At 39.6% G+C, this 16,978-nt stretch overlaps 2 protein-coding genes across 2 annotated transcripts in view; both read left to right on the forward strand.

Moving 5' to 3' along the window:
* Window positions 1,417-4,039, forward strand: LOC104776049 (methyltransferase-like protein 2). Its single transcript, XM_010500046.2, has 8 exons — window positions 1,417-2,199; window positions 2,287-2,426; window positions 2,545-2,578; window positions 2,751-2,826; window positions 2,917-3,094; window positions 3,176-3,265; window positions 3,354-3,453; window positions 3,576-4,039. Exons 1-8 carry the CDS (start codon window positions 1,710-1,712, stop codon window positions 3,734-3,736), a joined length of 1,269 nt encoding a protein of 422 aa, XP_010498348.1. The 5' UTR covers window positions 1,417-1,709; the 3' UTR covers window positions 3,737-4,039.
* LOC104776050 (protein BRASSINAZOLE-RESISTANT 2-like) overlaps window positions 11,479-16,978 on the forward strand; it is a 7,586-nt gene continuing 2,086 nt past the window's right edge. Inside the window, exons 1-3 of the mRNA XM_010500048.2 lie at window positions 11,479-11,625; window positions 11,901-12,220; window positions 12,482-12,681. Of these exons, the coding sequence (XP_010498350.1) occupies window positions 11,954-12,220; window positions 12,482-12,681 (467 nt within the window). The 5' untranslated portion in view covers window positions 11,479-11,625; window positions 11,901-11,953. The remainder of the gene's footprint in view (window positions 11,626-11,900; window positions 12,221-12,481; window positions 12,682-16,978) is intronic.

The raw sequence follows: 16,978 nt of genomic DNA on the forward strand, positions 1-16,978 counted from the left end.
AAACCGAACCGAACCGAAATTCTTCAAATACCCGAATGGTTAGTAAAAATCTATATCCAAACTAACCGAAACCGAACCGAACCGAACCGACAATTAAATGGTTAACCGAAATATCCGAAAACCTAGAAGATATCAAATATTATATACTTAATATTATGCAAAACTATAAAATAAACTTAAAATATAAATTATTTCTAGATTCAAAACAATTAAATATTTTAAATAATCAATATATGTAAATGTTATTATTTTGAATTTACAAAGTTAAATACTATTTTGTAAAATTGAATCAATATTTTTCCCTTTTTTGTATTTTTGTTATTGTATATTTGGTTAATTTTGGTTATATTCGGTTAGTTTTGGTTATATTTGGTTTATTTGGTTAATGTTAATATAATTTATGTTAGTTATGGTTATTTATTTAAATAACCAAACCGAAACCGAACCGAAAGAAACCGAACCGAACTAAACCGAAATTTCATAAATATCCAAATGGTTACTATATTACTATATCCAAAATAACCGAAACCGAATGGTTAACCGAATGCCCAGGCCTAGTCTTTGGCTTTGGGTTGGATTTAACCGGAGGGGTACTTTTGGTAATTTAAGAGCACGCGATTGACCTGAATGGTTGACTGGTGTTTAATAAAGACAGAGCTGTATGGGACCCGGTTTGTTATGTAATGACGATTCTACCCTTTTTTCTCTCTATTGTTTTTGAAAATTTGGATTTTCTTTGTCCTTATCTTATAATTATTGCTCCTCCATTACTAGATTTTTTTTTCTTCTTTCTTTGTAATTTAAAAAAGAAAAAGAAAAGTGTTTTACTTTTTTGAAAACCAGGTTCTAGCACAGCGTGTAGCAAACACAAAATTAGTACTGCTTAGTAAGTGATATTTAATGTATCAAATACAGTAAAATAAAACAAACACTGAACAATAACTTAAACTCATATAATGACTTAAGAAAACAACATCGAATATGTCTCGTTGATGATGGGATTTTCTAATTTAATGTTTATGTATCTTTTCAATGATAACACTTCTTTAATGATAACACTATTAAAACACATTGGCATTGGTCTTCTAACAAAAAAGAGCTCTAGTAAGGTTTTTATTTTATTTCAACCAATATAGCTCTAGTAAGGGTCTATAAAGGTAGGTAGGTTAAGAAGTTTTTCTTAAAAATATACATTTAGTACATGATTTTACTATATGAAAATTACAGTTTTGGATCAATTATTTGGCTGTAACTTTAATCGGGGGTCATTGTCATTGTCACAGTTTACAAAGGCCACACACCCCACAAATAAAACCGTCCCCATATTTGGGGAAACTATCAAAGCGACCCCTCACCAAACCCCTGCTTCAATTATTCGTATACTTTTAATGCTTGTTCTTGCCACTTCCCACTCCCATAAAAAAAATCAAATATTGTTTTCATACTTTTGTTCTTTATTGTTTTTTAAACCATTAGCTAATAATAAATCTGGGAGCTATAAATGGGTTTTGCGTATACGATATATTAAATGATCAAAACCCGTTGGTTCCCGGAAATTTCACAAGTGTTTGAATTTCGAACTAGATTTTGGGTTTACTTTTACATTCAAAACTATGGGGCTAATTGTGCTCAATTGTTAATATTCGAGGGGTTAATGAGAATATTCATATACGTCTGTCTCTCTCAGAGAGTGTTTAGAGCCGTCGTTAATGGCGAAAACTGATAAGCTAGCTCAATTCCTTGATTCGGGAATCTACGAATCCGACGACTCAAATTGGTTCTTCTTAGACCCAGTTCGTATCATCAATCGTTCGTACACCAAATTTAGGGCTTCACCTTCTGCTTACTACACACGTTTCTTCAATCCGAAGCATCTCAATTCACAACCCAAAGACCCTAATCCGAGAAAGCGAAAACGGAAGCAGAAAAACCCTAGCTTTCACCTTCCTAATGCAGGAGAGCAAGCTTCGTATCTTCGTCACCAGGATGCGAGGCTGTTCTTATCGAAAGCCCTTGAATCGTTTCTTGGAGAAACAGAGCTGTTGAGTTTAACGAAAGCTCTAAGCGATGATGATGGTTCTAGTTTGTTGACTAAGTGTTGTGAAGATGGACTCTCTTTTGTTGAGCTTGGAGGAGTGTGGCAAGCTCCTTTGTATGAGATAACACTTAATTTCAATCTACATTGTGATAATAATGAAGGTTTTTGTCTCTTTCTAATTCATTTGCTAATTCTTATTCGAATCCCAAGAACTTGATGGTTTGATTGGTCTTATGTGGTCTTATTAGGTTGCTTAATTGACAAGTGCAATGAAAAGAGAGTGTTTCAAGTGTTTAATAACCTAGTAGTGAACGAGAGCGGAGAAGAAGTTGAAGCTGAGTTTTCCAACCGGAGATATATAATGCCTAGAAAGAGTTGCTTCTACATGGTTGGTGAATTTTCCTGGCATAGTTTATGATTCTTTATAAAAGATGACTTTTTTTGGTTGATGATGTGTGGAATGGTTCTTCTGATTTCACATTTCTTTTTCCCATGTTGCTTTGAAGTCTGATTTACTGCACATCCGAAACCTCGTTCCTGGTAACTATTGTACTATACTTCCAAAATAGAGAGTTTGCTAAACGCTGAGCTTTAGTATATTCTGCCTCCGGTTGATTGGTCCTAAGTCATTTGTTACAAGATCAGTTCTGATCATATCAGTAGGAGATTGAGCATAGTGATGTGTTTAATCTTATTGGGGTCATACATGCAGCTAAACCTAAAGAAGGCTTCAATCTTATAGTTATTGATCCACCATGGGAAAATGCAAGCGCTCATCAGAAATCAAAGTTTGTTACTGACTTGAAGTAGTGCCTGTGAATAAGCAATTTTTGTATCAGAATGTTTCCTAATCCATGTTTCTTGGTTCTTTGTTTTAGGTATCCTACTTTACCAAACAGATACTTCTTATCCCTCCCGATCAAGCAGCTTGCTCATGCTGAAGGAGCTCTCGTGGCTTTGTGGGTGACCAATAGAGAGAAATTACTTAACTTTGTTGAGAAAGAGCTATTCCCTGCATGGGGAGTTAAGTATGTTGCTACAAAGTATTGGTTAAAGGTGAGAGAGCATCTTTTCACCTCTCCAGCCCCATCTTGGTTTCTGAGTTGCGTACATGACTTGACTATGTTAATGTTTCAGGTGAAACCAGATGGCACATTGATTTGCGATCTGGACCTGGTCCATCATAAACCTTACGAGTACCTTTTACTAGGCTACCGCTTTACCGAAGTAAGTCAATTCTTGTCTTTGTTAGTTGAATAATCTGTGAAAGGAACTTCTGCTTGAACAGCCTTGTGGATGTGTATATGTCTCATAGCTTGCAGGATCAGAACATAGGTCAGATTTTAAACTCTTGGATAAGAACCAGATAATCATAAGCATCCCTGGAGATTTTTCGAGGAAACCCCCACTTGGAGGTATACATATTCCATTCTTCAACAGCTTTGTTTTGCGATTGGCTTCATCAAATTCAAGAGAAGAATGCAATTTGCTCAAATTCTTCCCTGATTTCAAACTTGTTTTATTGGACTTTTTGTAGAGATACTCATGAAACACGTCCCCGGGTCTCAACCTGCTCGGTGCCTTGAGCTGTTTGCTAGGGAAATGGCTGCCGGATGGACCTCTTGGGGAAACGAACCGCTTCACTTCCAGGACTTGAGATACTTTTTGAAAGATAATGAGTGCGTCAATAAGTCGTAGCCAGTGTTCAGGGCCAAATTTCACGATCGTTTCATGGTTCATTTTCAATCTGAGGACAGTGGGAGAGAACCCTTGGATTCTAGAAGGTTTGGTTTGGGAAACGGCATCGTTTTAAGAAACAAACGCAGGGGAGAAGCTTGAAACAACTAAACTACTGTTTGATTATTGTCTCCGAAGTCAGAACTGTACTATCATCAATTTAGTAACTTTTTTTTCCTTTTCCTGTCATCACAGAGTGCTTCAGAAAAAAAATTATAATATTATCAGCAGTTCAGTACTATACAGTATATTGACCCTTCATTAGATTTTTTGTGTTCTCTTATCAATAAAATGATAAATAAATTGAAAGGCAAAAGCGTGTTAAACAAATTGAATAAGTGACTACTCGTTGTTGGAAGATCATGTCTGCTTCTGATAGGTCTACGTGTGGGGCAAATCCACTATCCAATTTTCGTATTGTGTTCAATGAACTTATACGATTTTTTTTCCAGAAAAAGAACATGAAAATTAAAGAAAATCATGATCAGTGAAGTAAAAGGGCCCAACAATAATTGCGAAATATAGCTGATTGTTAAATCGCATTCAAACAATAATATGCTTACAAATCACCAAAACAAATTAGCTATATTCCTAAACTTTTACTGAATAATGTTTTCTGTATAAGTTATTGTAATTCAGATGACTCAACTAAAATGTGGTTGTACATATATATTTTGTGTCAATTTAACCGTTTTATTTTTACTCGTATAAATATAAGAGATTAATATATAGTATTATATACATATATATATATATATATATTACATTTTATTCCGTATGTAAATAAAATGCTGCCATTGTTCGTGAGTTTGTTGTTTTTATAACTGATACTCCCTCCCATCCCATATAAGTGTCGTTTTGGACTTTTTTTGAGTAGATTAAGAAAACAAACAATTTGACTGTTTTAATCTCTGAAATTAAACTAATTTACTATGTTATTTTTTGTTTTCTTTTTTTATTCAATAAATTATTATATTTTTTCTTCTCTTTATCTTTTTCTTTGCAACAATGGAGTCACAACTCCAATTTATTTTGTCTGCACCGATTAGTTGATTAAGAAACAAAGATCTCAATTCACTTGATTCCTCAACTGATATCATCAGGGAGATAAGCAATTGGGAGTGCGAGCTGATTTGAAGCAAATCAAAACCAAGAGCAGACTCCATAGATGTTTTCAAAGCCATGGCTTCGGTCGATAAAGTTGACGCCGTGAATCGATGGGAGCTTGAACCTTCAAAAAGGGAGAAACTTAGGGCATCTTTGATAATCCAACCCAGTCCACAATTTTCTGAGGATCTGGTTCAAGCGGTGTCGATGAAAAAAGAGAGCTTTGTTGGGTTTGGTTCATTGGTTGCAAGCGTCCGAGGTTTATGCAAATTGACAAGGGATTGTTGAGTTTCGTGCCAGGCATTAGCTTCGATTATGGCTTTAAGGATGGTTTCTTCTTTGGTGAACTTTCAATCTGCAAAAATCCTCTGATTTTGTGCTTTTGAGAGGATTTATCGGCCAAAGTTTCCGTGAAGCAGAAGTGTTTGCGATAGAGAGACGATGACAAAGAGCTCTGTTTCATCTGTTCTTCTTACTCCTTTTAATTCCTCAGTTGGTACATTTTGCTATGTGTTTTTCTCTATTGGCTTAAGCATAAAGGGTTTTGTAGAGAGACTTAACAATGGCTTAAATCTTGATTTTTTGCAGGCAAAGAAAAGCAATTCACCGCCTCCGAGTATGCATACTAGAAGAGCAACTGCAGGTGCTTTGTTGGAAGATGAAAGAGAAGCTCCAAAGTCTATTTCAAAGTTGGCTTCTCCAAATCATGAATCAAGTACAATAAGTTGGAAAAACCAGAGAAGATTTTCAGTCTACGAGGAAGACTTAGCACACTGAGCAAGGTTTGTATAAATTTGAATGGTAATCGATATAGTATGAAATTCACAGATTCTACTTATGTAATCTCTCTGGATCCAGAGGATATGGAGAAGCGCGGCGGCGAGTTGGTGAGCAAAGAGAGTTGGCAAGAAGGATTCCATCTGTATGACTTAGAGAGATTCTCATTGGATTCTTTGAGAAGGTTGTGATGCTTTATCAGTCGTTGCAGAGGTGAAAGGTATTGTCTTTGTATCCTCTTATTCTAATTATGATTTTTAATCTTCTCATGTCTATGTCTAGACCTTTGTTAATTTGGTTTCAGCATCTATAGACCATTATGGTATCGATGGTGTATGAAAATCATAGATTCTAATTCATTTAATCATTGCAATTTGGTCTTTTAGTATTCTTCCTAATTTCAATTAACAACTTTTACTAAATTAAGTACATGACTACGATGAATAGAAGTGGAGGGAAAGGAAAAAAATTCATAGAAGAAGAAAACTAATGGAGGCAACAATTAAAATTCAAATATTTTCACAATTCTTTATATTTGGAGTAACGTGAATTTGATTGATCATCTTCCATGGCTAACTTCGATCTAAATCTTTCATTTTCAGAAAATACAAACCATTCCTTTGATTTGAATACCATTCCAGCGAATAGTGATGATCATGATTCTGAATATGGAGGTTTAAGAGATGACGGTGGCTACGTTCTTGCGGGTGAGGAAACAATGGAAGCAGATGTAGATCCATCTGTAAAGATTATAACATCATCTGAAAGTACCATCGTTATCAATCTCAACGTCAATCCAACAGATGAATCAGTTGCTGATATTTTAGAACTACATGCTGATGAATTGTATGAAGAAAATGAAGATCACATTGGAGACCAAGGTAAGCTGATTTTTTTTTTAGTTGATTTATATGTATTGTTATTGATGTCAATCCATATTATCCATTTTTGATCAGGAGCAAACGAAAATGAAGAAACTCAAGATCACTTTGTTGGAGAAGAAGGTTAGTATTCTTGTTAACTTGAAGAAGATTTTTTTAAAAATTACATCTGATCTCAAGTCTGAAGCTTTGTTTAGTTGCAACTTGATGATGATGGTAATTTCAGTTTGGTTGTAGCAAATGCTAAGTTCGTCAACTAGGTTATTTTGTTAATCGATTTGGATAAAAAAAAACATTACGATTCATAACTTCTATTTTTTGTGATTTTACTTGAATTTCTAGTTTCTTTTTAAAAAAATTGATTGGTGATCTGTGTGTAAGTAATTTCAGAGATCAAGGTTTCTAGAACACTTAGTTGAATTGGTGTTATATACATAGAAGAAAAGCTGTGGGTATATAGATAACAAGGATTGTAATATGCATTGTGATTTGATTATGCATCTGCTAATTTATAAAACAATTACCTCTTGGAGCAGGACTTAACGTAAATGGTAATACTCTTGCTGGTAAGAAAAGGAACTACACTAATGGTCAAAGGTGGGCAGTCTATAACGCTTTACTTGAAAGGAGTGTGAGAGGAAATCTGGGTAAACATACCACAAAAGAGGTATCGGATTTACTTTCAGTGCATATTCAAACAGCTCAAAGGATATGGAAACGAGCTAAAGACACTCTTGCTGGTGCGTCTGTTGATGTGTCTCAAAGACGGAAAAAAAGATGTGGGCGTAAGAAAATTCCAATAGACATACAACAGATCATCAATACACCTATATCTAAACAGACGACTTTGAGGACGTTGGCTGAAACCCTTGGAATTAGTTATGGTGTACTTTACAGGCGTGTGAAAGAAGGTCTTCTGCGACGTCATTCGAATGCACTAAAACCACATCTTAGAGAAGAAAACAAGGTATCAAGATTACACTTTTGCCTTAAAATGTTGGATCCTCAGAGTTTGAGTCACGAACCACAATTTATTAATATGTACAACATTGTACATATTGATGAAAATTGGTTCTATATGACCAAAAGAACTGAGAATTACTATCTACTTCGTGAAGAAGATGATCCGATACGGACATGCCAAAGTAAGAACTTCATTGGCAAAGTTATGGTGTTAGTTGCAGTTGCTCGTCCGAGATTCGATGTTGATGGAAATGAAACTTTCTCTGGAAAGATTGGGGTCTGGCTGTTTATTACAATTCAACCTGCAAGAAGACGGAGTAGAAACAGAGAAGCTGGAATAATGGAAATAAAACCAATTACATCTGTCAAGCGAGATGATGTGAGAAGAATGTTGATAGAAGAAGTTCTTCCCAATATTCGTGAGAAATGGCCTCGTGAGGATGTAGATAAAGTTATCTACATTCAACAAGATAATGCGAGAACGCATGTGGATCCAAGTGATGTAGAATTCAAAGCAGCGGCATCCCAGAACGGTTTTGATATTCGATTAATGTGTCAACCGCCAAATTCTCTAGACTTAAAGGTTCTGGGATGCCGCTGCTTTGAATATAATGTTTGGATTTTTTAGTGCTATCCAAACATTATAGCATAAGGTATGTCTGAAGAACGTTGAAGAGCTTATTCAGGCGGTAAAAACAACTTACGAAGATTATCCAACGAGAAAGATAAACCACATTTTCTTAACTCTGCAACTTTGCATGCAAGAAACAATGAGAATTGGAGGGTCTAATAATTATAAAATCCCACACATGAGGAAAGAAGCGTTGGAACCAGAGGGTCAGCTTCCTAAGCAAATTAAATGTAATTCTACTATAGTAGAAAATGTGAGAAATCAACTAAGAGAGTAAAGTTTCCTTTTGCTATTTTGGTAGATGAATTATGTGGAATTATCTGACTCTTACTCAAATTGAATGTGGTTTGTAATTAAATGGGATGGTTAACATTTAGGGAAGTTGTGAGGAAGTTTGATTGTTTAAACAGCCTAAATACTGTAAGATTGAAACATAAGATTCACTTTTCATGTTGGCATCAAGAAGTATAACTCTGAAAATGACTTCATTTCAGGCATATCATGTTCCTGTTCTTGTAGAGGAAGTCGACGATATCATATAGTAGCTGCAATCATCTTAAATGATGCTTTATGCTCTCTTGAGAAGTCAAATCCTTTTCTAAGCTGACAATATTGTGTTAAGAGTAAATAATTGGATGTCATCTTCCTGCTTGCAGATATTGTTAGCTTAGCAGAGTATATACTGGTCGTGGAAAAAGAAACAGGTAGACCCTCTATCTATATATTGTAGTAACCAGGAAGATGTTTTTCTTTCTTCATGACTACACACATTGTTCAATCACTTCATCCTTGTTTATAGTATTCCAGCGTTTAGCAAATGACATGTTTTGCAAGATGAACCGCTGCATCAATATCACAGTAAGCACTACAGTTGATTTATTCTTACTGATTTCAGTTTTGACTATTTTCCCTTTCCTTTCTTTCCAATATTTGTTTCACATCAAAGGTACGACTGTTTTTTTGCAGAGAAGAGGCTATCCTGATGTCTCAACAAGAAGGTACATACTCTAATCCCAGGTTTTTGGAGTACTATGGAAAATATATCTCTGAAGAGATATATTCTTTCTAGGTTCTTGCGACTCCTTCTTTACTGCTTCCATATTTTAGACCGGCCAATTTTCACTCACATATAAGAAAAGAACTGAAGCAATGTTGCTTAAATGCTACCTGAAGCGTGAAATGCCACAATGGAGGTATCCTCACTTTTGTTACTCAGCAACCAGTTAGCAAGCTTTACTTGTCTTGTGACTCCTTGTTTTCATCTCTCTTTTTCCTTGAAAATTTAGGATTTAGTTAAGTCCAAGATGCTATCAATGGATGAAGATAACTTCAAATAAGCCATTGAAAGGTGTAAAAGATCATTTCTTTTTACGTGAACCACTTTGATTGCTTGTTTCTGGTATGGATATGTGAACCTCTGATATTTAGAAACTGGNGAGTATATACTGGTCGTGGAAAAAGAAACAGGTAGACCCTCTATCTATATATTGTAGTAACCAGGAAGATGTTTTTCTTTCTTCATGACTACACACATTGTTCAATCACTTCATCCTTGTTTATAGTATTCCAGCGTTTAGCAAATGACATGTTTTGCAAGATGAACCGCTGCATCAATATCACAGTAAGCACTACAGTTGATTTATTCTTACTGATTTCAGTTTTGACTATTTTCCCTTTCCTTTCTTTCCAATATTTGTTTCACATCAAAGGTACGACTGTTTTTTTGCAGAGAAGAGGCTATCCTGATGTCTCAACAAGAAGGTACATACTCTAATCCCAGGTTTTTGGAGTACTATGGCAAATATATCTCTGAAGAGATATATTCTTTCTAGGTTCTTGCGACTCCTTCTTTACTGCTTCCATATTTTAGACCGGCCAATTTTCACTCACATATAAGAAAAGAACTGAAGCAATGTTGCTTAAATGCTACCTGAAGCGTGAAATGCCACAATGGAGGTATCCTCACTTTTGTTACTCAGCAACCAGTTAGCAAGCTTTACTTGTCTTGTGATTCCTTGTTTTCATCTCTCTTTTTCCTTGAAAATTTAGGATTTAGTTAAGTCCAAGATGCTATCAATGGATGAAGATAACTTCAAAGAAGCCATTGAAAGGTGTAAAAGATCATTTCTTTTTACGTGAACCACTTTGATCGCTTCATCGTTGAAACATTTGTTTTTTGTTGCTTGTTTCTGGTATGGATATGTGAACCTCTGATATTTAGAAACTGGATTTCTCTTTTTTTATTATTTGGAGAACAAACCATAGGATAACTTATTGATGATCATATAAAGAAGATACCACTAGTAGAAAATTCAACAGCAAAATCTAGTAATAATATGGAAAATAAATTTTATAGAATGTCAGAATTATGTCTTGCATCTCTTTGTCAGGATGAATTTCTCCTTCCGCAATGAAGTGTTTGTTGAGATCAAAGTCATGCACCACTTTTGGCTTCACATCAGTAATCTCCTTGCTCANATTTGCTCAAATAAAAGTCTTCTTCTTCCTCAGGGACTTTGTTGAGATCAAAGGCATGCACCACTTTGACATTAGTTTGCTTATCTCCATTTTCTTCTACTTGCACGGGATTTGCCATTTTGTTGCTTTTCAGGTTTGTGACTAACCCAATATATATTGTTAAGTGACTTTTCATATTGTGTCTATTAATATCCATTGTTAATGCTATATGTTGATATTTGTTATTTTCAATATTATGGTATTTTCAATTTTAGTAATCTGTAATAGTTTAATTAAGGGTATATTAGTAATTTTGGTTGTATTATTCTATTTTCCAAAACCAACGACACTTAATAAAAAAAAAGGTCCTAGAACGACACTTATATGGGATCGGAGGGAGTAATAGAGTTCGCGTTAGCCTAACGTTTCGTGTCTATGCCATTCCATAAAAATTTTAGTTAGTTTAAAAAAAAAAAAAAAACTTAACCAACCGTTTAACGTATATTCTTGTAGTGTTATCAAATAGGAATAATNAAAATATATCTCTGAAGAGATATATTCTTTCTAGGTTCTTGCGACTCCTTCTTTACTGCTTCCATATTTTAGACCGGCCAATTTTCACTCACATATAAGAAAAGAACTGAAGCAATGTTGCTTAAATGCTACCTGAAGCGTGAAATGCCACAATGGAGGTATCCTCACTTTTGTNAGTTTAAATAATAGTATCAAAATTAAATTGTCATGAGGCTGAAAACAATTTGTATTCTAATCTAACATGGCGAAACCCCTCAAAAAGAAAAGAAAAAAACCCAATCAGATGGTGTGTTCTCTCCGGTCATACTCGTCAAAAATTAAAGAAGACCCACTTCCTCACATGTCGTCTCATCTCTCATTTCTTTTTATAAATCTCAGCTCATTTTCTCTTACACAAAAAGACTGACTGAGTCTGACGAGAGAAGAAGAAAAAACATTACATGACATAACGTACTAGCTCCTCCTCTCCTTCCAACTGATTCGTTACGCAAATCCACACTGTAAGTTACGTACACCCACAGCTTTTTTTATTATTATTACTCAGTACTCACACCATTCGTCAAATCGAAATCGACACGTGGCTGATATCAACGGTGATTTCTTTAATAATGAACCTGCGCGTACTCGAACATTCACACCCTATCATTCTTTTTTTTTTTTTTTTTAAATTTAATAAAAAGAAGAAAAAAGAATCGTCTATAATTCCAGCGAAGAAGAAGAAAAAAAAAAGCGTATTACTCGTGAGCACTAACTTCTCACTCTTCTTCTTCTTCAGCTGATTCAACATCCCATTTTTTTTGGGGGTGTTTTGAGGATTGAAGGAAGAAGATGACGTCTGACGAAGCGACGTCGACGTCAGCAGCAGCAGCAGCAGCAGCGGCGATGGCGACGAGGAGGAAACCTTCTTGGAGAGAGAGGGAGAACAATCGGAGGAGAGAGCGGCGTAGAAGAGCTGTTGCTGCCAAGATTTACACCGGTCTTAGAGCTCAGGGTAACTACAATCTCCCAAAACATTGTGACAACAATGAGGTTCTCAAGGCTCTCTGTTCTGAAGCTGGTTGGGTTGTTGAAGAAGACGGCACTACTTATCGCAAGGTAATATATATTTAACGCATTTGGGTTTAGATCTGAGGTTATCTCTGAATGTTTCTCATGTTTTAGCTCTTGATTCTAAAATTGGATCTAAGATTCCTTTGTGATTTTAATCTAATTTTAGAACTTTCTTTTAACACTGCTTTCTCTGTGTTACTATATTTAGATCTCGTCTTTTAGGAATTATCTTAGCCATTACTTTGGTTTCAAGTTTTTGTCAATGATTGTGACATTGTGTTTTGCTTTTGTTCTATGAGCAACCAGGGACACAAGCCTCTTCATGGTGACATGGCTGGATCATCATCTCGAGCTACTCCTTACTCTTCTCATAACCAAAGCCCTCTCTCTTCCACTTTTGATAGCCCCATCCTTTCTTACCAAGTCAGTCCATCCTCTTCTTCCTTCCCGAGTCCTTCTCGTGTTGGTGACCCTCACAACATCTCCACGATCTTCCCTTTCCACAGGAACGGTGGGATTCCTTCATCGCTTCCTCCGCTTAGAATCTCAAACAGTGCTCCTGTCACTCCACCTGATGTGACCGCCGGACGCGGTCGTCTACCGAGTCGCACGGACGGACGGTCGCTGCGGACGGACGGAACGAAACTCTCTCGAGCCGAGGAATTTAGATGAGGCTTTCCTCGGACAAAGCTCGGAGATTTGAATCCAGTAAGGAAACAAACGGTGGATGCGAGAGATGAGCTGAAACGAACGAGCGGATCGAGAGATCCGGCCTTTGGTCTCGGCTTCGGTCGAGCAGTCTCGGTCGCGGTACGGACGATGCGGAAATCGATTCCCGGAGTTTGAAGGTAAACTGCGGGAACGGCTCTCGGCAACGCGGCGGTAAGAATCCTTGGTGATGCGGTAAGGATTCTCGGTGATGCGATAAGGAAGGTGGAGTGGAAGCGAAAGTACAACGAGCGGTAGGAACCGGACGTGATACGGTAGAGAGGGACGCGAAGGTGGTTTGATGCGACGACACACGGGAGATGGCTCGGCCCGTGATACGGTCAACTAGTCGATGTCGAACCCGGTTCGAGATCGGCTAGGGTTTCTCGGTAGTCAAGTCCCGGACTTGGACTAAGGAGAGAGGTGAGACAAGAACAAGATTCTCTCTTGTGAAATTTAATTCAATACTTCAAGTCTGCCTTTTACAATGAGGGTTTAGGCCTTTATATAGGAAGGCTTACAAATGGGAGACTCTAAAACCCTAGACACGCGGCCAGGATCTCATCCTTACACTTGGCCATAAAGCAAAAGCAAAAGTAAAACAAAGGAAAGACCAATCCAACGGTCATAGAAGGTTCAAGAAGAAATTCAAAGGAAGGGAAGGGAGAGAGATAGAAAAGCCACGTCATTGGCTGGACGCGGTGATAGGATCTTCACTTCCTTGGCTCCTAAACTTGTCAATGATTGTTTCCAAGTCATGAGCCAAGCGGGAACGAAGTGGAGATGCACTAGAGTTCGCTGCCTCGTTAAAACCTCTTTGGTAAACCCATTGGGACAAACCCAAAGTAGGGAAAAGAGTACAGCTCCTTCTAATGACTTAGGGGCGTCTTCACGCTTGCGCGATGGTGAAGACTCGCGAACTAAGCTTCCCAAAGCTGGTCGCAACTCAAGGCTCTTAAGTGGTGATGCTAGCCATGAGCCATTGGTGTGAGGGTTGAAGCTTGGATTGCAAAGCCCATTAGATGACTTTACTTGCTCCTCCTTGATGATCCTTGGAAACTAGTTGGTACCGCGCATCACTAGGAAGGCCGGTTCCAAGTTGTCGATAAGTGTCCGAGAGGCGTCCAAGTGTTGTCCGAGAGGTGGTTGAGAGACGTCCGAGAGAATCGAGTGTTCACGGCCGAGTGGTCGATCCCGTGATCACATCATTCCCTCCCTCTTATAGAAGTTTTGGCCTCAAAACTTTGCTCATCACCTGGATCAAAAAGGAAAACCCAAATCAGCAGCATCAAAAGGCCAACCGCGGTTTAATTTACCGGGATCAAAAGGAAACAGTAAGGCCTTAAGAGAAAAGGATAGGACTTCCCCGGTAAGGCCAGCGGCACTGGTCGCTCGGATCCCTTCATGAACCGTGGTTGCTTGCTGAGACTCTCCAGGATGCCACACATAAGTTTGATCCGCACCAAAGTTGGACAAATACATCGCCATATGACCTTGTGCGGTAACGGCCTTGGCGCTAAGGGTGGAGAAGGATGGCACGGTATAGGCGACTCCCAGCTGGAGCTTACTACTTGAAGTAGTCATGGACAATACCGAGTGAAAAGATCCATCAATGGCCATCTCCGGTGGCCTAGCTAACTTGGAACTCCCCATTACCGAGTGATTACCGGATATGACTTCAATTGCGCGGCCAGAATCTCCTTGGACTTCGGTTGATGGCTCGGTACGCGTCCTGGGTAAGGATTCGCGTACTATGGTCGGCTCCGGACGCGGCGGTCGAGTGTCGGTTAAGCCTCGATTGAGAGCGGTAAAGAGTTTTCCGTGGTCCGCGTAATGACCCGAACTTGGACCTCCGAGTGTAAGAACTTGTCGGTCTGGGGGCTCGGCTGGCTTCTCTACGATTCCTCCCGAGTTAATGACTTCTTCTGGACAGACTTGTCGATCGAAATCACGTCCTAGGCTCAGCGTACGGTTAGCTTGCGTCGTTGGTGCGGCGTTCTCAATCAAGTCGGTATTCGGCTTGTTCCGCGTCAAGTCACCTTGTTCCGGCTGATGAAGAACTCGCGGGACTGGTGTTGGTACAGTTACAAGGGCCGAGTGTTGGTGCCGTGATGATTCTCCCTGGGTGTAAGATCTCGCTGCCTGGCCCAACATTTCTCCAAGGTGTTGGAGTTCAGATCGGATAGAGATCAACTCGTCCGTGAAATTTGGTGCTCCGGGAGATTGCGCTGGCTTCCTTGCGGTCTGCTCCCTTGACTTAGTCCGAGAAACCACAATGCTCGCCTTGGCTTTATCTCGGTCGCGACTTGACGGATTGATCGGTGTTGCGCGTGGTGACCAGCTCGGAAGTCCTTGGTTCCGAGTGCGGCAAGCACTTGACTTGCTCGATGATGCGTGCGATGGAAAGGTTGGGATTGCTCGGGTGCAACTCGAGTATTCCTTCCGCGGCTCTCGATGATATGCGGACGGCGTATAGTAAGAACCCAGGTCATCATTGTCGGAGTCATCATAGCGGTTCGACCTTGGCTTGTTATAGCGCGTAGCTCGGGACATAGACGGCCAATAGCAGTCTGGTGATCCATGCTCGTGTTCCTCTAGTTCCGAGCCTTCTTCAAAGTCCTCTTGGTACCAAGACGCGTTCTCGGTAGTCGCTGGCTCCGGATCGGTACCAGTGTGTTCGTCGTTCCATGGCTCGTCCTCGGTGACCTCTTGCTCCGGACCAAAGTCATGATCTTCATCGTACCATGATCCCAACTCGGAATCGTTTCCGTCAAAATCCATGCTTGATCAGTATTGAATCGAGTGTTGCATACTGATCGCGGTCTTGGAAACGAAGTATGGTCGATGGTACGGACGGCTGTCGGAGATCGTCGATGGTACGGACGACTGTCGGATTTTGTCGACGGTACGGACGACAATCGGTGGTCGGCGTCGGTATGGACGACGATATAGATGGCTGGTACGGACGGTTCGTACGGACGGCCAACGATGGTCGGACGTCGGCACGGACGACTGAGACGGACGGCTGGTACGGCAGCTGACGATGTTCAGATGGCGGTACGGATAGCCGGCACGATTGGCTGATACGGATGGCCGATGATGTACGGTCGGCCGACGGGGGTCGGTCGATGACACAGTCGGCTGGTGCGGCAATGGTACGGACGGCCAACGGTTATCGGACGTCGGTACGGATAGCCGGTGTGATCGGCTGATACGGAAGGCCGATGACTCGTCCGGTGGCTCGATAGTGATCAGACGATGATACACAATACGCGATAAGGGCTTGGACGATGATACGCGGGTGATGATACGTGCTCTGGACGGTGATACGCGGATGGCTCGATCGGTGCTCGGTCGTGACGTGGCGATGGTACCTCGTCAAAGCAAAACGAATATTCGTGAGCAAAAACGCGTCCAAAACATGATGGATAAGATATTTATCTAGGCAGTCAATGATTGAGGACAGCAACACAAGATGACAAACTATGACTAAGCAAAAAGAAACCTACACGCGCCTAAAAGCAAACTCACGCACAAAAAGCAAAACTTTTTGGGACCACAACACAAACCCAAAAGCAAACGCGCTACTTTATCGATCTAACAAGTCCTAGGCAAGAACTATGACGAACAAAACTCAGAAATAAACAAAGCGACGACTCAACAAACGATCTATCGAGGAAACTAAGCATAAAACAAAAACTATCGGACCTAACGACGCTAAAGATGAAACTAATGAACCGCAAAGACACAAAAACGAAAGCTTTAACAAAGGAAGGAGTTTCTGGGTTAGAAAGACACAACCTTTGAGTCAGGAGCTTTTAGAGCTCTGATACCAAGCTGATGTGACCGCCGGACGCGGTCGTCTACCGAGTCGCACGGACGGACGGTGGCTGCGGACGGACGGAACGAAACTCTCTCGAGCCGAGGAATTTAGATGAGGCTTTCCTCGGACAAAGCTCGGAGATTTGAATCCAGTAAGGAAACAAACGGTGGATGCGAGAGATGAGCTGAAACGAACGAGCGGATCGAGAGATCCGGCCTTTGGTCTCGGCTTCGGTCGAGCAGTCTCGGTCGCGGTACGGACGATGCGGAAAT

The sequence above is a fragment of the Camelina sativa genome, chromosome 3 (assembly GCF_000633955.1).
Source record: "Camelina sativa cultivar DH55 chromosome 3, Cs, whole genome shotgun sequence".
Lineage (NCBI taxonomy): Eukaryota > Viridiplantae > Streptophyta > Magnoliopsida > Brassicales > Brassicaceae > Camelina > Camelina sativa.

What these genes read in the sequence shown, in the direction of transcription:
- LOC104776049 (XM_010500046.2), top strand. Translation starts at nt 1,710, where the DNA reads ATGGCGAAAACTGATAAGCTAGCTCAATTCCTTGATTCGGGAATCTAC. An exon ending in ACATTGTGATAATAATGAAG is followed by an intron (nt 2,200 to 2,286) that starts GTTTTTGTCTCT and finishes TGGTCTTATTAG; the next exon opens with GTTGCTTAATTGACAAGTGC. An exon ending in AGCGCTCATCAGAAATCAAA is followed by an intron (nt 2,827 to 2,916) that starts GTTTGTTACTGA and finishes TCTTTGTTTTAG; the next exon opens with GTATCCTACTTTACCAAACA.